Source organism: Tachyglossus aculeatus, chromosome X5, assembly GCF_015852505.1.
Source record: "Tachyglossus aculeatus isolate mTacAcu1 chromosome X5, mTacAcu1.pri, whole genome shotgun sequence".
In the NCBI taxonomy this organism is placed as follows: Eukaryota; Metazoa; Chordata; class Mammalia; order Monotremata; family Tachyglossidae; genus Tachyglossus; species Tachyglossus aculeatus.
In genome coordinates this window covers 199,795-222,440 of record NC_052097.1, presented here as the reverse complement: position 1 = coordinate 222,440, position 22,646 = coordinate 199,795, and the positions used below count along the sequence as shown (strand labels likewise).

Below are 22,646 nucleotides of genomic sequence, written 5' to 3'. Positions count from 1 at the left end.
CAACGTCGCCGTTTTTCGGGAAAGTGCGGTCGCCATCTTGGCAAAGGGCAAAGTTGTCGGAGACACCATTGTACAGAAGGGCACCAACCGGAAGTGGGACTAGTCGGTTACGTCAGCTCGCCGGTCCGCATGTGGTCCACGAGGGGGCGATAGAGGTGCAGTCATCCTCCGGCCGTGGCTGAGCTGCTTGGAGCGGAAACCGTATCATTCACCCATTCAATCAATTGTATTTATTGAGCGATTCCTGTGTGCAGAGCACTGTACTAAGCGCTTTGGAGGTACAAGTCGGCAGCATATGTATCTATGCGGGCAGGATGGTTTAAGCGCTTAGTACAGTGCTCTGCACACAGTAAGCACTCAATAAATATGATTGATTGATTTAACGGAGAGGGCGTGAGCAGCAGGAGCCCTGGGTTCTAGGAACAGGTCTGACACTGACTTGTGTGACCTCGAGCAAATCGCGTAATCAATCAGTCTTATTTATTGAGCACTTACTGTGTGCAGAGTGCTGTACTAAGCGCTTGGAAAGTACAAGTTGGCAACACATAGAGACGGTCCCTACCCAACAGTGGGCTCACGGTCTAGAAGGGGGAGACACAGAACAAAACAAAACATATTAACAAAGTAAAATAAATAGAATAGATATGTACGAGTAAAATAAATAAATAGAGTAATAAATACATACAAACATATATACATATATACAGGTGCTGTGGGGAAGGGAAGGGAAGGGAAGGGTCTCCCCCTTTTAGACTGTGAGCCCACTGTTGGGTAGGGACTGTCTCTATGTGTTGCCAATTTGTACTTCCCAAGCGCTTAGTACAGTGCTCTGCACATAGTAAGCGCTCAATAAATACGATTGATTGATTGATTGATTGAGGTAAGGCTTAACTCTTAAGCCTTAACTGTGAGCCCACTGTTGGGTAGGGACTGTCTCTATATGTTGCCAACTTGTACTTCCCAAGCGCTTAGTACAGTGCTCTGCACACAGTAAGCGCTCCATAAATACGATTGATTGATTAAGGCTTAACTCTTTCGGCCACAGAACCCTCACCTGTCAAATGGGAATGAGACCTGCCTCTACCTCCCTCTTAGAGTGGAAATCCTGGATGGAGTAGAGGCTGTACCTGATCTGAATATCTTCTATCTACCTCAGCGTTTAGTACAGTGTTTGACACAGAATAAGCATACACTAAGCGCTCCATAACTTCAATTGAATAAATGAAGTGCTTAATAAATACTACCGTCATTTGCATTATTATTATTGTTTTAATCAAGGCAAGCTGGCCTCCTTTCCTTACTGGTTTTCTCCCTCCCTCTGTCCCTGATGCAAATGTTCTGTGACACTGGCAGAAGGCCCTCACCCAACACTCTCTCCATTGACCTGGTTTAAGGTCTGCCGTATGAATTGGGACAGTCACCTAACCTCTCTGGGCCTTGGTAAAATGGAGCTTCAATACCTGTTCTTCCTCTTACTTAGAGTATGTGTAGTCTGTGGACTGTGTCCAACCAGATTAATTTATATCTACTTTAGTGCTTAGTACAGTGCAGGGCATAATTATTCATAATTATAATAGTTATGGTATTTGTTATGCACTTACTATGTGCCAAGCATTCATTGTTCTGAGCGCTGGGGTACGTACAAGGTAATCAGGTTGCCCCACGTGGGACTCAGAGACTTAATCCCCATTTTACAGATGAGGGAAGTGAGGCACAGAGAAGTGAAGTGACTTGCCCAAAGTCACACAGCTGATAAATGGCGGAGTCAGGATCAGAACCCACGACCTCTGACTCGTAAACCCGGGCTCTTTCCACCAAGCCACGCTGCTTCTGATTCCCAGGCCCGTGGTCAAACCACTGGACCGTGCCCAAGGTAGCCTCCTGTCCGTCCCCAAAACGGCAACATCTGGAGTATTCTCCAAGGTGGTTGACTGCCCTTCTCAAGTTTAGCGTCATATTCAATTCCACCCTTACCTAAAATAGCAGCTCTTCCCTTCCTGAGCTTGCGTCAGATAAGTGGGGCCCGATAAGGAACGCCTCCCCAGTTGCTGCTAAGGATCAGTCCGAAACACAGAACCACCCTCTTTGAAAGCTTGCGAACGAGCCTAAGGAATTTAGAGTTCCACCGTACTTCAACCCTACATTGTTTTGTTTTCTTTTTTAAATTAGGGAACAACCTAAAAAGCGCTAAATGAAAAATCTTCAATGTTTTTTCACTCGATGACGATTGTGCTATTTGCTAAGCGCTTAGTATGTGTCAGGCACTGTTCAAAGCCCTGGGTTAGATACAAACTAATCAGACTGGACACAGTTCCTGTCCCATGTGGGGCTCAAGGCCTCAATCCCCATTTTCCAGATGAGGTAAAAGGCACAGAGAAGTGAAGCGATTTGCCCAAGGTCACACAACAGACAAGTGGCAGAGCTGGGATTAGAACCCAGGCCCGTGCTCTATCCACCGGACCACACTGCTTTTCTAACATTTCTTCTTAGCACTTTCAGGTCAAGATGGGCTGAAGTAGATTTCTAGATCCATCATCAGCCTGTCCACCTAAACCTTAGTAAACTGAATGCAACTGGGAGATGAATGACAGATCATCGCTACTATAATAATAATAATGGCATTTATTAAGCGCTTACTATGTGCAAAGCACTGTTCTAAGCGCTGGGGAGGTTACAAGGTGATCAGGTTGTCCCACGGGGGGCTCCCGGTCTTAATCCCCATTTTACAGATGAGGTAACTGAGGCACAGAGACTCGCCCAAAGTCACACAGCTGACAATTGGCGGAGCCGGGATTTGAGCCCATGACCTCTGACTCCAAAGCCCAGGCTCTTTCCCCTGAGCCACGCTGCTTCTCTACTATAGATTCTACTCTGGAGAGTAGAATCTACCCGCTTTTTGGAATGAGGTGGGTAGCGGCTGGGTTTGATCCTCTCAGTGAAGGGGTCCCCGTGTGGCCTTTGCCACTGGTGAGGAGTCTCTCCTTGTGGTCAGTGGATGCTCTTGAACTTTTGGAGGGTCCAGAAGACCACAGCTCCTCAGCGAAAGATGGGGCCAAAGGGAACCGATGGCCTGTGGGGTGAGGTCACCAGGGGCTGAGATACTGATCTTCTCGCTGCCTAGGGCGTGGATGAGAACTCTGTAGCCATTGGGAGCAGATTTCCCCTCCCCAACCTGTTCACAAGGTGACCCTGCACCTCACCCCCCAAAAGCCCCAGAGCAGAGGACTGGTGTGGGAGAATAATAATTATGGTATTTAAGCGCATATTATGTGCCAAGCACTCCGCTGCAGCTTACTTGCTGCCCCCCCTCCCCCCAGCAAGCAGCACGATCCCCTGCCCTGCGACCTACCTCCTCCAGGAGGCCTTCCCAGACTGAGCCCCTTCCTTCCTCTCCCCCTCGTCCCCCTCTCCATCCCCCCCATCTTACCTCCTTCCCTTCCCCACAGCACCTGTATGCATGTATATATGTTTGTACATATTTATTACTCTATTTATTTTACTTGTACATATCTTATTTATTTTATTTTGTTAGTATGTTTGGTCTTGTTCTCTGTCTCCCCCTTTTAGACTGTGAGCCCACTGTTGGGTAGGGACTGTCTCTATATGTTGCCAATTTGTACTTTCCAAGCGCTTAGTACAATGCTCTGCACACAGTAAGCGCTCAATAAATACGATTGATGATGATGATGATGATGACCACCCCTGGCTGGACAACCTGCAGAGGTGCCGGGCAAACAGCAGAGAGAAAGCGGGCAGGGCTGCCTTGGCTCACCGGGCCCAGGAGGAGCCAACGTGGGCATCAGATGCACCCGCAATCTCCGCAGAAAGGTCGGAGAGCCACCCCCAGTGGCCCCTATCCCCAGCTCAGGGCCCGTTTCATGCCAGCCTGAGTTTACACCGATTTATCAGGAAATCTTAGGTGCCATCTCTCCTCTGGATGGGCGGTCAGAGGTGGAGCAGGAAAGACCGGAGTAGCCCGCGGAGCCCAGGACAAGCTTCTTTAATCCTCGGCATAAGGGAAACAGAGAAACATAGATGGTGGAACACAACTCGCTCTCTGCGCGGGTCTTCCCAAAGGGTTTGGTTGGGAGAGACAAGAGTCCGGCACGTCAGTGGGTTGGAGCCGCTGCCGGACCAAGGGTCACAGACAGCCCGGTGAGACTGCGAGGTGCCCGGCGTCCCCGGCCCCTGCTCTGGACCTTGGGCCCAGGCCAAAGCGGTGGAGAGATGGCCCCTCCCCCGCCCCCTCCTCCCCAGGCAGAAATGAGGTCCATCAGTCCCGGGGGGGCTCTGGCGGCTCTCCGTCGAGGTCAGAAAACCGGGCCGTGACAAGTGGCTTCAGGGACTCCTCCACCGTGGTGAGCCTCTGCTTCAGCTTCTGCTGCATGGACTCGTACCCGGCCAACATCCGGGCGAAGCGCGTCTGCAGGCTGTCCACGGCGGCCTCCACCCGGGACACCTTCTCCCCCAGGTCCTTGGGGTGGCTGCCCGCGTTGGCGAGGGTCAGGTCCAGCAGCCCATCCTTCAGGAGGATCTGCTTCCCCTTCTCCTCCAGCATGGCCTTGGCATCTGGGTATTCGGTCAACGCCTCCACGAGGTCGTCCTTGGACAGGCAGAAGAGGTCGGAGTAGCCGATGCTGCGGATGTTGGCGGTCCGGCGGTTGCCGGCCCGGCTGCCCGGGATGTTCAGGATGCTGATCTCGCCGAAATAGCTGCCGTCGCCGAGGACCACGAACTGGGTGAGCCCGTCGTCGGCCACCACGGCCAGCCTGCCCTCTTTGACGATGTACATCTCGCGCCCGATGTCCCCTTTCTTGCAGATGTAGTCCCCGGGGCTGTAGACCTGCGGCTGCAGCTTCAGGACGAGCTCCACCAGCAGCCCCGCCTCGCAGTCGGCAAAGATGCGCACCTTCCGGAGCGTGTCGAGGTGCACGCTGATGGCGATCTCGGCCCTCAGCTTGTCGGGGAGGTACTTCAGCACCTCCCTCTCGTCCACCGCCTTCTTGTTCGTCCACAGGTAGTCGAACCACTTGATGACCCGCTTCTCCAGGTCCTGGCTGACGTTCCGGAAGTGCATGTACTGCTTGATGGCGTCGATCCGGGCCTGGAACTCGGCCCGGGCCGCGTTCATGTTGGAGATCATGGAGCCGATGTTGCCGACGATGGTGGCGAAGATCAGCACCCCGATCAGGAAGTCGACCACCACGAAGAAGTACTCGGAGTCCCTCACGGGCGGCGGGGTCTCCCCGATGGTGGTCAGGGTGAGCGTCGACCAGTAGAGGCTGTAGACGTACTTGCGGGCCAGGCGGCCGAACTCGGGGTCCCGGACGTCGGGGTAGACCCAGGTGTCGGCCCCGAAGCCCACGGCCTTGGAGATGGAATAGTAGATGCAGGCGTTCCAGTGGATGATGATCACGATATACATGACCAGGTTGGAGATGCGGAACACGTTGGGGTAGTTCGTCCGGGTTTCCGTCCGCTGGAAGAACTCGAACATGCGGGAGAGCCTCAGCAGCCTGTTGAGCCTCAGCTCGGGGTAGTTGCAGCCCAGCTTCAGGAAGAGCAGGTCAGTGGGCACCACGGACAGCACGTCCAGCTTGAACTGCACGCTGGCCTTGTACTTCTCTCGGAGCTTGAGCTCTTCCTTCACCAGCAGCCCCTGTTCCAGGTAGCCTGAGAGAGAATTTGGGGGGAGTTAACCGCTCTCCCCCCTTTTGGCAGGCAGGGAAATAAGGGGCTCTCTCTGAGCCTCGAGGGAGGCGGAGGGTCTTTCTCCCTAGGTATTGCTAACAGAGCATCTGCATTTCCTCCTCATTTCTTATTCTGGGAGGCCCTAGACTGGGGTTGCGGTAGGGAAAGAGGTAGGTGGTGAGGGGGAAGGAAATAGGAAGTGAAACACCACCCCACCGGTCCCATCTCATCCCACCGGAAAATGACCGGAGAATGGGGCAGGGCCTGCCTCCAGAAGGTCCGAGACCAGATTCCTGTGGTCTGGAGCCAGGAGGGAAGGGCTCAGAGCCAGGGGGGCACCTTGTCCCCTAGGGGTAGAGGATGAGAGAGTGGACAGTGTTTTGTTTTTGTTATTGGGTGGGGTGGGGAGGCCGCCCTTGGGTGGGGTGGCGCGGTCACCCTCGCTCTGACGGGAACGCCTTGGACTGAATCTCACTCCCTGGCCCGCTGCTCTCTGTTCCTTCCCAAACCCCACCAGTTGCCCTGGAGACCTGTTTGGGACCCCAAACTGGGTGGGGGGAGTGGGGCGGCACTAGCCATCCCGTGGATCTAATAATAATAATAGTAATAATGGCATTTAAGCACTTACTAGGTGCAAAGCACTGTTCCAAGTGCTAGGGAGGTTATAAGGTGATCAGGTTGTCCCACGGGGGGCTCACAGTCTTAATCCCTATTTTACAGATGAGGTCACTGAGGCCCAGAGAAGTGAAATGACTTGCCCAAGGTCACACAGCTGACAATTGGCGGAGTCGGGATTTGAACCCATGACCACGACCACGATCTGTCTGTGGATCTACCTGTCCTCGTTCGCACAAACATGTCGGCCAGGTAGACCCCGTCGGAGAAGTAGTCGAAAAAGAACCAGTATTGGAGGTAATCTGACTGGAGCTCCTCGAAGCAGGCTCTGGGAGGGAACGAGGGAAGGGGCCGCGGTCAGGGCGGCCAGAGCGCGGTGGGCCCGGTGGAGGTGAGGGGGTGCCCCGAGCAGGGGAGGGCAGGGAAGGGAAGAGGGGGCACCCCGAGCAGGGGAGCGCGGGGCCCGAGGAGGGGCTTCGGGGGCAGGGCCCAGGGGCGGGGTGGGGCCCAGGGGGCAGTGCTCGTGCCGGGCAATGATGATGGTCCAGTTGTAGATGACGGGCAGCGTGATGCAGAAGAGCCAGTTGTAGTAGGTGTTCCCGGACGGGTCGATCACCGGAACCTCTCTCTTCTCCCTGTCCAGCGGGCGCCGCAAACAGAGGGGAGGAACACCCAAGGCGGCCAAGGGCGAAGCCGAGAGTGCAACCGAGGGGCACCCTTCACCTCCCTGCCCGACCTCCCCGCTGACCCTCTGCCCTGCTCCTTCATCCCCCTTGCCGACTCCCGAGGCATCGCCCCTCCCGCCGCCAAGGGCCCTTATTTCATGGAGTGGTGGCACTGGCTGTGTGTCTGGTCCAGCTTCTTTGTTGGTTTTCATTCATTCATTCATATTTATTGAGCACTTACTGTGTGCAGAGCTCTGTACTAAGCGCCTGGGAAGTACAAGTTGGCAACATAACATGGTTTTGTATTCGTTAAGCGCTCACCATGTGCCAGGCACCGTACTGACCCAGAGCTTAGTACAGTGCCTGGCACAGTAAGCGTTTAACAAATACCATCATTATAATTATCATGTAGACTGGGGTTGCGGTAGGGAAAGAGGTAGGTGGTGAGGGGGAAGGTAATAGGAACTGTAAACTCATTATGGGTGGCGAACTTGTCTGCTCATTCTGTTGTGTTGTACTCTTAAGCACTTAGTACAGTGCTCAGCACATAGTAAGTGCTCAAATACCACTGACTGGGGTAGATACATGATAATCAGGCTGAACAGAGTCCCTGTCCCACATGAGACTTACAGTCTTAATACCCATTTTACAGATGAGATAACTGAAGTAACAGAGGAGTTAAGTGAAATCCTCCATGCCCCTCTATTGGTTACCAGGCTGTTAATCACTTCCCTCAGCTTATCAGTGGTCATCTCCATCACCATAATAATGATAATAATTATGGCATTTGTTAAGCACTTACTATGTGTGCCAGGCACCGTTCTAAACGCTGGGGTAGAAACAAGATAATCGGGTTGGACACAGTCCCCGTCCCAGGTAGGGCTCACAATCTGAATCCCCATATTCCGGATGAGGGAATTGATGCACCGAAAAGTGAAATGGTTTGCCCAAGGCCACACAGCAGACAAGTAGCAGAGCTGGGATTAGAACCCCTGACCTTCTAACTTCCAGGCCTGGGCTCTATCCACTAGGTCAGGACCTGCCATCCGGCGTTCTCCGCTACCATGTGGTCGGCCCACACCTGGAGCTCCGGGATCAGACATCCACCAGAATCCAAAGCACTTCTGTACATAGCTATAATTTATTCATATGAATGTCTGTCTCCCCCTCTAGATTGTAAACTCCCTGTGGGCAGAGAATGTGTCTATTGTTAGACTGTACTCTTCCAAGCACTTAGTACAGTGTTCTGCACACAGTAAGTACAACTGACCAACTGACTTGCTCAAAATCACATAGCAGACCAGTGGCAGAGGCAGGATTAGCACTCAGGTCCTTCTGAATCCCTAGGCTCACACTCTATCCACTAGGTCATGCTGCTTCTCCTTTACCCCCCAAGCCACCTAGCAGGCGGGGACCGCAGGCCAGGGTCCCGGCCCAGGGCTGGAGCCCTCCCCGGGGTTGGGGTTGGGGGCACCCGTAGGGGCACTGCCATTTCTCCCGTGTGGATCCGCCGCACCCGCAGGGTCAGACATAAGCTCGCCATTCCCCAGCAGCATGCTCTGAGCTGGGAATGGCTCGCAACTCTGCCATTTCACCACCACCACCACCACCACGGATGCCTCTCCCCATGCTGCCGCTGTAAAGGGCGCCCAGACCAACTCCTCACCTCAAGGGAAAAAGGTTTTTGTGTCTGTGGCATACCTGTCTTCCTCAGCCTGCTAGCGCTTAAGACAGCGCTCAGGGGGCAGTCAATCAATACTTTTGTTGGAGTGATTGGAATGAACATGGGGCTGGGAGTTGGGAGACCTGGGCTCTATTGCCAGCTCTCCCCCTGGCCTATTCTGTGATCATGCGCTTAGTACAGTGCTCTGCACACAGTAAGCGCTCAATAAATACGATTGATGATGATGATGATGGGCAAGTCTCTTAATCTCTCTGGGGCTCAGTTTCCTCATCAGTTCCCTCCCTTCAAGGCCCTACTGAGAGCTCACCTCCTCCAGGAGGCCTTCCCACACTGAGCCCCTTCCTTCCTCTCCCCCTCGTCCCCTTCTCCATCCTCCTCATCTTACCTCATTCCCTTCCCCACAGCACCTGTATATATGTATATATGTTTGTACATATTTATTACTCTATTTATTTATGTATTTATTTTACTTGTACATATCTATTCTATTTATTTTATTTTGTTAGTATGTTTGGTTTTGTTCTCTGTCTCCCCCTTTTAGACTGTGAGCCCACTGTTGGGTAGGGACTGTCTCTATATGTTGCCAACTTGTCCTTCCCAAGCGCTTAGTACAGTGCTCTGCACACAGTAAGCGCTCAATAAATACGATTGATTGATTGATCTGTATAATGGAATAATACCGGACTCCCCCTACCTCTCTCAGAGAGGTTGTGAAGATAAAATGAGAAAATTGATATGAAAGTGCTCTGGAAAAATGAAAGCACTAGAGAAGCAGCTTGGCCTAGTGAATAGAGCATGGGCCTGAGTGTCAGAGGAGCTGAGTTCTTTTCTTTTTTTTTTTTTTACTATATTAAGCACTTACTAAGTGCCAGGCACTGCATTCATTCATTCACTCAATCGTATTTACTGAGCGCTTACTGTGTGCAGAGCACTGTAATAATAATAATAATGATGGCATTTATTAAGCCCTTACTATGTGCAAAGCACTGTTCTAAGCGCTGGGGGGGGATACAAGGTCATCAGGTTGTCCCACATGGGGCTCACAGTCTTCATCCCCATTTTACAGAAGAGGTAACAGGCACAGAGAAGCTAAGTGACTTGCCCAAGGTCACACAGCAGACATGCGGGCAGCGCCGTCACTTCTGGTGCCGCCCACTGAAGGGGACGAGCACCCCTCCCCTGCAAAATGGCACCCTGGGACTCTGGGGGCCTTGTCTGAGGAGGGCTGGCTTCAAGCCCCCAGGGCAACCCCGCCTTGGGGCTAGAGAAGCAGCATGACCTAATAATAACGATTAATAATAATAATTATCACCTGTCTACTTATTTTGTTTTGTTGTCTGTCTCCCCCTTCTAGACTGTGAGCCCTTTGTTGGGTAGGAACCGTCTCTATTTGTTGCCGACTTGCACTTCCCAAGCGCTCAGTACAGTGCTCTGCACACAGTAAGCGCTCAATAAATACAATTGAATGAATGAATGACAAGTTGCAGAGGCGGGATTTGAACCCATGACCTCTGACTCCAAAGCCCGGGCTCCTTCCACTGAGCCACGCTGCTTCTCTAAGCACTGTACTAAGCACTTGGGAAGTACAAGCAGCGTGGCTCAGTGGAAAGAGCATGGGCTTTGGAGTCAGAGGTCATGGGTTCAAATCCCGGCTCCGCCACATGTCTGCTGTGTGACCTTGGGCAAGTCACTTAACTTCTCTGAGCCTCAGTTACCTCAACTGTAAAATGGGGATTAAGACTGTGAGCCCCACGTGGGACAACCTGACCACTTTGTATCCCCCCAAGCGCTTAAAACAGTGCTTTGCACATAGTAAGCGCTTAGCAAATGCCAACATTATTATTATTATTATTACAAGTCAGCAACATATAGCGATGATCCCTACACAACAACAGGCTCACAGTCTAGAAGGGGGAGACACTAAGCACTAGGACTGTAAGCTCATTATGGGCTGTTTTACCTTGGGCAACTCATTTAACTTCTCTGTGCCTCAGTTCCCTCATCTGTAAAATGGGGCTTAAGACTGTGAACCCCATGTGGGACAGGAGCTGTAACCAACCTGATACACTTGTATCAGCTCCAGTGCTTAGTACAATGCACGTAGTAAGGGCTTAAAAAATACCATAAAAGAGTACCATACAAAAACAGTGTTATTATTCTGACAACTATAGACATGTAAAAAAGATAAAATGCATCACAATCCACCAATAAGTGATTCTCAGATCAAGCAAGAAGTGGATTTTGTTTCATGCACTTGGGCTGAAGAAGTTTCAGGCCAGATTAATTTTTGTAAATAACAGTTAGTTTAGAGTCCTAATGGTTTTTAGAGAGGGGATTTAGTCCCTTTGTCCTGATGCTTTCCTAGGAATTGGTGAAACTGCAACATAAGAACTACCTTTTAGAGAGGAAGCTCCTTGTGGGCAGGGAAGGTGTCTCACCTTCCTGTTTGGCTTTCTTATGCATGTAGTAAAGGGCAACACACCCAGGAGGTGCTCATTAAATGCCATTATGACTCCTACTTCACAATCATTTGTTTGTGCATTGCTGCCCTGACAATCCTTGGTGTGCTGCACACAGGCCACCCAGGAGTGACAGATGGGGATGGGCCAAGCCCCTCCTTCCAGACCCTGAGAGGTCCTGAGTTTGTGTGTGTGTGTGTGTGTGTGTGTGTGTGTGTGTGTGTGTGTGTGTGTGTGTGTGTGTGTGTTTGTGTATGTTTGGGGGGGGGGGGATAGCGGTGGGGGTGGGGGCCCCTGGGGACTAACTGCCATGGGGCCACTGTGGCTTGTTTGGACAAACTGAAGTTTTCTGCTCTGATCAGATTCAAATGAGCTGTTCCTTTCCTCGGTATTTGCCCCGGCGTTTCCCCCCTCCTTGCCAACCCACACTAGCAAGGTCAGGCTGACCTGGCTGGGAACCAGGAAAGAAAACTCACAAACAGCACTTACGCTTCCGTCTTCACTTCGCTCTTCTCTGCCTCTTCTTTCTTCTTTTTCTTGTCCTTCTCCTTCTTGTCTTTTTTGTTCTTCTTGTCTGGGTCCTTGTTCTTCTTCTTCCCCTCTGTCTTGCTGAAAAATGGGTGTGCCTTATGAGAGGGGACCAAAACACTTGAATTTCTGGGTGCCTGATTCACCTATGGACAAGGTTCAGGACTTACCCCTTCTTTTCCTTGTTCCGTTTGTTTTTCTCCTCTCTGAGAAAGAAATAGATTTTTGTCATGTGCTAATGAACATTGCAATACCCTGGGCCTTGCTTTCTCCAGCTCTAACCCCTTTTGGTTCTCCTCCCACAGATTTCTGGAGAAGAGGAGTGGGAAGTACTCAGCCCCACTCATTCATTCATTCATTCAATCGTATTTATTGAGCACTTACTGTGTGCAGAGCACTGTACTAAGCGCTTGGGAAGTACAAGTTGACAACATATAGAGACGGTCCCTACCCAACAGTGGGCTCACAGTCTAGAAGGGGGAGACAGAGAACAAAACAAAACATATTAACAAAATAAAATAAATAGAATAAATATGTACAAGTAAAATAAATAGAGTAATAAATACATACAAACATATATACATATATACAGGTGCTGTGGGGAAGGGAAGGAGGTAAGGCAGGGGGGATGGAGAGAGGGAGGAGGGGGAGAAGAAGCAGGGGGCTCAGTCTGGGAAGGCCTGGAGGATGTGAGCTCTTAGTAGGGCCTTGAAGGGAGGAAGAGAGCTAGCTTGGCAGATGTGGGGAGGGAGGGCATTCCAGGCCAGGGGAATGACGTGGGCTGGGGATTGACGGCGGGACAGGTGAGAACGAGGCATGGTGAGGAGATTAGCGGCAGAGGAGTGGAGAGTGTGGGCTGGGCTGTAGAAGGAGAGAAGGGAGGTGAGGCAAGAGGGGGCGAGGTGATGGACAGCCTTGAAGCCCAGCGTGAGGAGTTTTTGCCTGATGCACAGATTGATTGGTAGCCACTGGAGATTTTTGAGGAGGGGAGTAACATGCCCAGAGTGTTTCTGGACAAAGACAATCTGGGCAGTGGTGTGAAGTATGGATTGAAGTGGGGAGAGACAGGAGGATGGGAGATCGGAGAGGAGGCTGATACAGTAATCCAGAAGGGATAAGGATGAGAGCTTGAACGAGCAGGGTAGCGGTTTGGATGGAGAGGAAAGGGCGGATCTTGGCAATGTTGCAGAGCTGAGACCGGCAGGTTTTGGTGATGGCTTGGATGTGAAGGGTGAACGAGAGAGCGGAGTCGAGAATGACACCAAGTTTGCGGGCTTGTGAGACGGGAAGGATGGTAGTGCCGTCAACAGAGATGGGAAAGTCAGGGAGAGAGCAGGGTTTGGGAGGGAAACCTGACTTTCCCATCTCTGTTGATGGCACTACCATCCTTCTCGTCTCACAAGCCCGCAACCTTGGTGTCATCCTCGACTCCGCTCTCTCATTCACCCCTCACATCCAAGCCGTCACCAAAACCTGCTGGTCTCAGGTCCACAACATTGCCAAGATCCGCCCTTTCCTCTCCATCCCAACCGCTACCCTGCTCATTCAAGCTCTCATCCTATCCCATCTGGACTACTGCATCAGCCTTCTCTCTGATCTCCCATCCTCGTGTCTCTCCCCACTTCAATCCATACTTCATGCTGCTGCCCGGATTGTCTTTGTCCAGAAACGCTCTGGGCATGTTACTCCCCTCCTCAAAAATCTCCAGTGGCTACCAATCAATCTGCGCATCAGGCAGAAACTCCTCACCCTGGGCTTCAAGGCTGTCCATCACCTCACCCCCTCCTACCTCACCTCCCTTCTCTCCTTCTACAGCTCACCCCGCACCCTCCGCTCCTCTGCTGCTAATCTCCTCACCGTACCTCATTCTCACCTGTCCCAACATTGACCCCCGGCCCACGTCCTCCCCCGGGCCTGGAATGCCCCCAATTCCTCTGCCCATCCGCCAAGCTAGCTCTCTTCCTCCCTTCAAGACCCTACTGAGAGCTCAACTCCTCCAGGAGTCCTTCCCAGACTGAGTCCCTTCCTTCCTCTCCCCTCGTCCCCCTCTCCATCCCCCCCATCTTACCTCCTTCCCTTCCCCACAGCACCTGTATATATGTATATATGTTTGTACATATTTATTACTCTATTTATTTATTTATTTATTTATTTTACGTGTACATATTTATTCTATTTATTTTATTTTGTTAGTATGTTTGGTTTTGTTCTCTGTCTCCCCCTTCTAGACTGTGAGCCCACTGTTGGGTAGGGACTGTCTCTATATGTTGCCAACTTGTCCTTCCCAAGCACTTAGTACAGTGCTCTGCACACAGTAAGCACTCAATAAATACGATTGATTGATTGATTGATTGAGGGAAGACAAGGAGTTCAGTCTTGGACATGTTGAGTTTTAGGTGGCAGGCAGACATCCAGATGGAGATGTCCTGAAAGCAGGAGGAGATGCGAGCCTGGCGGGAGGGAGAGAGAGCAGGGGCAGAGATGTAGATTTGGGTGTCATCAGCATAGAGATGATAGTTGAAGCCGTGGGAGCGAATGAGGTCACCAAGGGAGAGAGTGTAGATCGAGAACAAAAGGGAACCAAGAACTGAACCTTAAGGAACCCCTACAGTAATGGGATAGGAGGGGGAGGAGGAGCCTGCAAATGAAACTGAGAATGAACGACCGGAGAGATGAGGAGAACCAGAAGAGGACGGAGTCTGTGAAGCCAAGGTTGGATAGCGTGATGAGGAGAAGGGGGTTCCTTCCTTCCCAGCTCTGCAGGGCCCGTGAGGCCTTGGTCTGTACCCCTTCGATATGATGGGAGTGTGTCTGTGATTGGAGAAAGCTAGGGTGAAGAGTTAGTGGAAAGAGGAAGGCTTGGAAGATGAACATGAGCAGCTTGGATTTATCATTTATCAACTAAAACATTAAATTCATGTCTCCCCACTTCTCAAGAACCTCCAATGGTTGCTCACCACCTCCGCATCAAACAGAAACTTCTTAATATTGGCTTTAAAGCACTCAGTCAGCTTGCCCCATCCTACCTCACCTCACTAATCTCCTACCATGGCCCAGCCTGCACACTCCAGTCCTCTAGCACTAGCTTACTCACTGGGTCCCGATTCATTCATTCATTCAATTGTATGTATTGAGCACTTACTGTGTGCAGGGCACTGTACTATGTGCTTGGAAAGTACAATTTGGCAACAGAGACAATCCCTACGCAACAACGGGCTTACAGTCTAGAAGGGGGGAGATAAAGACAATAGAACAAAACAAGCAGACGGGCATCAATAGCATCAAAATAAATAAGTAGATTTATAGAAATATACACATCATTAATAAAATAAATAAAATAATAAATATGTCAAGTGCTGTGGGGAGGGAGGTAGAGCAGAGGGAGGGAGTAGGGGTGATGGGGAGGGGAGGAGGAGCGGAGGAAAATCTCATCTCTCTAATTACTGACCCCTTTCCCTCATCCTCTCCAGCCTGAAATTCCCTCCTGCTCCATATATGCCAGACTACTACTCTTTCCATCTTCAAAACACATCTGCCCCAAGAGGCCTCCCATCAAGTCCTCTTTTCCCCATTCATTCATTCATTCATTCATTCATTCATTGAGCGCTTACTGTGCACAGAACACTTCTAAGTGCTTGGGAGAGTTCAATACAACAATGAACAGTCACATTCCCTGCCCTCATAAAGCTTACAGTCTAGAGGGGGGAACAGTCGGACGGGGGTGGTGTCTCCCTTCTGCATCAATCGATGGACTTCAATCTATGACCTTTGGACATTTGATGGTTGCCCCAACCTCCCAGCATTTATCTACATATTTTTAAATTGCATACTATAAATTATCTATTCATATTAATGTCAGTCTCCCCCTCTAGACTGTAAGCTCGTTATGGGCAGGGACTGCTCCTGCTCATTCTGCTGTATTGCATCTCCCAAGCGCTTAATACCGTGCTATGTACATAATAAAGAACTTAATAAATATGATTGATTGATTGGAGAGAGGGACATGGAAAGCAGGAGCTGGGAATGCCCAAACCTCAGTACAGGTAGATTGGAAGATTGACAGGCCTCAAACCAGCAGGGGTAGGGCAGTGGAGTCCTCCCTCCCCTTTGCTCATGGCTGGGTGCTCCCACTGGGCAGATGTCCCCCGGGGCTGGACCCCAATCTGTCCTGAGGAGTTGAGGCAGGGAGTGGGACACTCCCTACTGGGTGGGAGCTCCAGGCCAGGGTGGCGCTCCGCCCGATCCGGATGTTTCCTCCTGCACCAACTAGCTCGGTGGCATGAACGCAGGGTACTCACTGCTCCTTGTTGCTGCTGTTGTTCACGTTGCACAGTGCCACGGCCCCTGGCAGGTACAGTGCCCTAGGGAAAAGCATGGGGCAGTGGGCCCCCGGGCAATGCCAGGGCTTTGGGTGCCCAAGGGGCAGTGAACCTGCCAGGCAGACAGGGAGCAATGGAGGAGTTGGGGGGCAGGGGAAAGGGTAAGAGCCAGGGAGTGGGATCTCCTAGAAAAGGGAGTTGGCAGAGCCAGGCAGCACAGCTTTGCCCCCTCCCCTCTGGGGGACTCCTCCTGCCCTCCCATAGTCTGCTCCCCCTGCCTCTCCAGGGCCTGTTCCCCCACCAGGAATACCCCAGGACCCAGGCACCAATCCAAGATGTGAGGCAGCTCCTGTGTTTAGCTAGGGTTCTCATCCCCCCATTGTGGGCACAGTCCAGTCCACAGGGCTGGGTGCAGGACCCCTGGGTTCTAGTCCCAGTTCTGCCCCTGGCCTGCTGTGTGACCTTAGGCAAGTCACTTCCCCTTTCTGGGCTTCTGTTTGCTCAACTGTAAGATAGAGCTGATAATTGTTTCTTCACTGGAAGATTGTGGACAAGATGAGATCGGTGTTGTGGAGGCAATGAACAAAGCTGGCAGGGGCCGGGCCAGGGCTGTTTAAACCGTGGCTCTCCCTCCCTGGCTGGAGAAGAGTCTTGGATATCCAGGCCCTGTTGCTGAGCCTGGGCACTACCCCGGACTTGGGCACCTCTGGGCTTGGGCAATAGAATATGCAGGTGTGATATCCTGGACACAAGGCACATTTTAGGGGACTGGCCTACCTGCTCTCCCCACTTTCCATTCGTATGATCTCCTGTTCAGCGTCTTGCACCAGCAGCAGGGGGATGCACGCAGAGGAGTGCCGGGTGCTCACCGGGCTGTTCGTCATGGTCGCCACCACTGCACCGGGAGGGGGGACGGCATCCTTCCGTCTGTCCATCTGGGGGCTGGCAGGGGTAGAAGTGGTGAGGGCAGATGACCAGTCTATCTGCTCCCCCTCTAGAATGTGAGCTCATTGTGGCAAAGTAAACACTTTATAAATATGAATGAATGAATGAATGAATGATACTTATTGAGCACTTACTATATGCAGACTGTACCAAGTGCCTGGGAAAGTAATATACAATAGAATTGGTAGACAGGATCCCTGCCCACAAAGAGCTCACAGTCCTTAGGGGGAGAAAGACTTTGAAATAATAATAGTAATAATCATGGTATTTGTTAAGTGCTTAATTTGTGCCAGGTACTATTCTAAGCGCTGGGGTGAATACAAGCAAATCAGGTTGGACACAGTTCCTGTCCCACATTCTCACAGTCTCAATCCCCATTTTACAGATGAGGTAACTGAGGCACAGAGAAGTGAAGTGACTTGCCCAAGGTCATACAGCCGACAAGTGGGAGGGCCGGGATTGGAACCCACGACCTTCTCACTCCCAACCCCGTGCTCCATCTACTATGCCATGCTGCTTCAATAAATTACAGCTAGAGAAATGAATGGCAGAGTATAAGGCTAGAAATGTAGGTATTGTGGGCTGAGGGTGGGGTGAATAGCAAGTGCTTAAGTGGTAGAGATCTGAGTGCATAGGTGATGCAGAAGGGAGAGCAAGTAGGGGAAATGAGGGCTTAGGCAGAGAAGGTTTCTTGGAGTTGTGATTTTAAGAGAGCTTTGAAGGTAGGGGGTGTGGTGGTCTGTCCGATATGATGGGGGAGGGAGTTTTAGGCTAGAGGAGGGGTGTTGGCAAGGGATCAGCGGTGGGATAGACAAGATTGAGGTAGGGAGAGAAGGTTAGTGTTAAAGGAATGAACTTTGGGGGTTGCATTGTAAAAGGAGATCAGTGAGGTAAGGTGACTGAGTCCCTTACTGTCAATAGTAAGGAATTCCTATTTGATGCAGAGGAGGATAGACAATGATTAGAGATTTTGAGGAGCAGGGAGATGTGGACTGAATGGTTTTCCAAACAAACTGGGGACTAGAATGAAGTATGAATTGGAGAGGGAAGAGACAGGAGGTAGGGACAGCAGAGTGGGAACTGATGCAGTGGTCAAGGTGAGAAATGTTGAGTGCTTAGATCAGCGTGTTAGCAGTTCGGATGAAAAGGAAAGAACAGATTCTAGAGATCATGTGAAGGAAGAAGAAGAATAATTATGGTATTTAAGCACTTACTGTGTCAAGCACTGTTACGTGCTGGGGTAGATAACAAGTCAATCAGATTGAACACAGTCCCTGTCCCGTGCGTGACTCACAGTCTAAGTAGGAGGGAGAACAGAATTTTGTAATACATTGAATGTGCAGGTTGAATGAGAGAGGTGATTCGAGGTTAATGCTGAAGTTTTGGGCTTGTGAGATAAGGAGGAAGTGGTGTTGCCTACATTATTGGGAAAATCCAAGGAAGGATGGGGTTTGGGCAGGAAGATGAGGCGTTCTGTTTTGGACATATCAAGTTAAAATTGTCAGCAGGACACCCAAGTAGGGGAGATGTAAAGGCAGAAGAAAATAAGAGACTGCCGAGAAGGAGAGGTCAGGGCTGGAGAGCTGGTCAGAGGTGGAAGTCGGGGCTGGGCAGGCCCGGGGGATGGGGTGGGAGTAGGAGGGTGGGGCTAGGAAGTGCAGGGGGAGGCGGGGCACTCCCGAGAGCTTCCACCCAGCCCGGGCACACAGACTCCTCGCCCATCCAGCTCAGCAGGTTGACTATTTGGAGCACATCGCTGCCGCTACCCCCCGGCTGCCTCTGTTTGTCTCTGGCTCAGAGCAGGGAGCTGCAGGTCGGGGAGTGGAAATTTAAGGCTAATTTAAGGTGGGAGAGAGAAAACAAAATCCCAGAATCAAGGCATTTGGTCCCCTCTGCCACCGTTCCCCTGCCGCCTAGCTCCCTTCCCACTGAGGCCTGCAGCAGCTCGAGGTGGGTGGTCCCAGTGCCACCTCAAGCTCAGTGTGTCTAAAACCCAACTCCTCATCTCCGCACCCCATCTCTACTCCCAAATCTTCCTCAACACGTCCCCTTCCCTCCTTCACAGTAGGCAGCACCACCATCCTCCCTGTTTCTCAAGCCCAAAAGTTTGGCATTACCCTCCATTGTATTGTATTCTCCCAAGCACCAAATACAGTGCTCTGTGTATAGTAAGCACTCCCTCTCTTTCAAACTCCATATACACTCTATCACTATACCATTGATTTTTTCCTCCATAACATCTCCAGAATCTACCTCATCTTCTCCATCCAAGCTGCTACACTGCTGGTCTAAGCTCTTGTCATATCCCAACTCAACAACTGAATCAGCTTCCTCTCTGACTTCCCTGCCTTCAGTCTCTTCCCTCTCCAGTCCACCATTACTATTATTATTATTGTTAGCAATAATAATAATAATAATGATATTTGTAAAGCGCTTACTATTTGATGATATCGATGCCTACTTGCTTTCTTTTGTTGTCTGTCTCCCTCTTCTAGACTGTGATCCCACTGTTGGGTAGGGATTGTCTCTGTTGCCGAATTGTGCTTTCCAAGCACTCAGTATGGTGCTCTGCATACAGTAAGTGCTCAATAAATACGATTGAATGAATGAATGAATGACTATGAAACAGGCACTGTACTAAGCACTGGGGTGGTACAAGCAAATTAGGTTGGACACAGTCCCTGTCTCACATGGGACTCACAGTTTCAATCCCCATTTTATAAATGAGGTAACTGAGGCACCGAGAAGTGAAATGACTTGCCTAAAATCACACAGCAGCTTCTGACCCCCAGGCCCATGCTCTCGCCACTGAGCCAGGCTGCTTGTTACTCTGTTGCCTGGACCACTTTTCCGAAACCTCATGCTGCACCTCTCCCCATTTCTCAAAAGTCTCCAGTGGTTGTCCATTTTTCTCTGTTTTCCCAATATATGGTATTTTCTGACTGCTTAGTGTGCGCAGAGTGCAGTACTAAGTACTAAACGCCTGATTTTTGGCTTTAAGGCTCCCAGTCATTTCTCTTCCTCCTACTAATCCTTGCTCCTCTCTCACTCCACCCAGCTCACATTCATTCATTCATTCAATCAATCGTATTTATTGAGCACTTACTGTGTGCAGAGCACTGTACTAAGCGCTTGGGAAGTACAAGTCAGCAACATGTAGAGACGGTCCCTACCCAACAACGGGCTCACAGTCTAGAAGGGGAAGACAGACAACAAAACAAAACCATCTTTGCTCCTCTGAAGCCAACCGACTCACTGTGCCTCATTCTTGTCTCCCTCCCTCCTGCCTGGAACTCGCCTCCCACTTCATGTCAGGCAGACCACTGCTCTCCTTGACTTCAAATCCCTTTCCAAATTCTGTTACCTCAGTGAGGCCTTCCCGATTAATTTATGTATGCCCAATTGCTGCTTCCTAGTGGAAAGGCCATGAAATTGGGAGTCAGAAGACCAGGGTTCTAATCTCAGCTCTGCCACTTGCCTGCTCTGGGACCTGGGTAAGTCGCTTAACAACTCTGTTAGTTTTCTCATCTACAAAAAAGGGAAAAAAAATCTGCCTCCTAGAATGTCAGCTCCAACAATCAATCAATCAATTATATTTATTGAACACTTACTCTGGGTAAAGAACTTAGAAAGCACTTGGGAGAGAGTAATAATAACTACTAATAACTGTGATATTTCTTAAGTGCTTACTGTGTGCCAGGCACTGTACTAAACACTGGGGTAGATACAAGGTAACTGGATTGGTTATGTCCCTGTCCCATGGGGGGCTCACATTTTTAATCCCCATTTTACGGATGAGGTAACTGAGGCCCAGAGAAGTGAAGTGGCTTGCCCAAGGTCACGCAGCAGACAAGTGGCAGAGTTGGGATTAGAACCCATGACCTTCTGACTCCCAGGCTCAAGGTCTAGCCGCTATGCCACGCTAGTCGAATAGAGTTAATGGACACAATCCCTGCCCTCAAGGAGTTTACAATCTAATGGGAGGACAGGAGTAGGGACTGTGTCCGATTTGATTTATTTTGTATCTACCATAAGGGTTTGCACAGTGGTAGACAGAGTATAAATGCTTAATAAGTACCATTATTTATCCATAGATTCAGCACTTTTGTGTCTCCTCAGTACTGGGTTACTCTCCTCCCCTGCCCACTGTCTGCACTTATGAATGCATCTTTAAGAGCTATTACTTCCTCCTGTCAGTAAACTGCTTTTAGTTTCTGACTCCCTGCTAGCCTGTAAGCTTCTTGTGGGCCAGGTTCATGTCTACTAACTGACTCACTGGCCCACGTCATCCCCCTGGCCTGGAATGCCCTCCCTTCCCACATCCGCCAAGCTAGCTCTCTTCCTCCCTTCAAGGCCCTACTGATAGCTCGCCTCCTCCAGGAGGCCTTCCCAGACTGAGCCCCCTCCTTCCTCTCCCCCTCCTCCCCCTCTCCATGCCCCCCGCCTTACCTCCTTCCCCTCCCCAAGGCACCTGTATATATGTATATAGGTTTGTTCATATTTATTACTCTATTTATTTTACTTGTACATATCTATTCTATTTATTTTATTTTGTTAATATGTTTTGTTTTGTTCTCTGTCTCCCCCTTCTAGACTGTGAGCCCACTGTTGGGTAGGGACTGTCTCTATATGTTGCCAACTTGTACTTCCCAAGCGCTTAGTACAGTGTTCTGCACACAGTAAGCGCTCAATAAGTATGATCTGCACCAAGTAGGTGGATGCTCAAGTAACATGATTGATTGATGAGACTGTGAGCCCATTTTAGACTGTGAGCCCACTGTTGGGTAGGGACTGTCTCTATATGTTGCCAACTTGTACTTCCCAAGTGCTTAGTACAGTGCTCTGCACACAGTAAGCGCTCAATAAATACGATTGATTGATTGATGGACTGGGAGCAGGCCAGCGCTGGAGTCCATGGGCCAGCAGGGTCAGTTCTTGGCCCGGTGGTGAGCGGGGTGAGGATGTCGGGTCCCCTGGGAAGGCTCTAGGGTCAGGGGTTTGAACAGCCTCTGTATGACTTCACCCTGATGTGTTGGGCCTACACACAGTGTGATGTAATGACATCATACAGGTTGGATGGGGGAGGCAGGCTTTTCCCCATCCCCAGAGGCTGATGCCTGGAGTGGAGTCTGCGCCCCTCCCCTTGGACCCCCTGCTGGAGCCAGGGACAGGGCAGGCCCAGGCCAAGCACTCAGGGGCCGGGTGGGCCGCAGAACCACCAGCCAGTCCATCCCACCATGGGAGCGTGTCCGGCCCTCCAGCCGGTCATCAGGCTCCCCTGAGAGAGGGGTCGGTCCTCCGCTGGCTCTTTCTTCCTCTCCTGAGGGAGGAGTCAGTCCTTCCCACATCTCAGGTTGGGGAGGCAGCGAACAGGCAGCCCCATGAACTGAACCCCACGAACCAGACCCCGAGAACCAGCCTCCACAAGCCAGGCTCCCACAAGCCAAGCCCCGAGAACTGGGGCCCACGAGTTGAGCCCTGAGAGCCAAGCCCTCTAAGCCATTGTGGGTGGGGAGGGAGAGAGGAAGGAGGAGGGAGAGAGGGATGTAGAACCAGACAAACCAGAGGGCAAGTTAGAGTCAAATTCCAAAAGGATCACACATGCACCACAGGCTGCAGCCTGTGTGGTGAGTGTTCTCCCACAGCACACTCCCCTTATCCCCCTTCCACATCCCAAACCCTCAACCCCCTCCTTTGACCCCCCCTACTCCTCTTGGTCTCCACCCTGGCTTCTCTCAGG

The 22,646-nt window shown here is 50.9% G+C and overlaps 1 protein-coding gene across 1 annotated transcript; it reads right to left on the bottom strand.

The window, feature by feature from the left end:
• Positions 1–4,249: 4,249 nt before the first annotated feature.
• CNGA1 (cyclic nucleotide gated channel subunit alpha 1) lies at positions 4,250–16,869 on the bottom strand. Its single transcript, XM_038769264.1, has 7 exons — positions 16,739–16,869; positions 15,941–16,003; positions 11,813–11,848; positions 11,604–11,723; positions 6,834–6,941; positions 6,528–6,634; positions 4,250–5,673 (listed from the first exon to the last, which is right to left on the bottom strand). Exons 1-7 carry the CDS (start codon positions 16,843–16,845, stop codon positions 4,274–4,276), a joined length of 1,941 nt encoding a protein of 646 aa, XP_038625192.1. The 5' UTR covers positions 16,846–16,869; the 3' UTR covers positions 4,250–4,273.
• Positions 16,870–22,646: the final 5,777 nt, after the last annotated feature.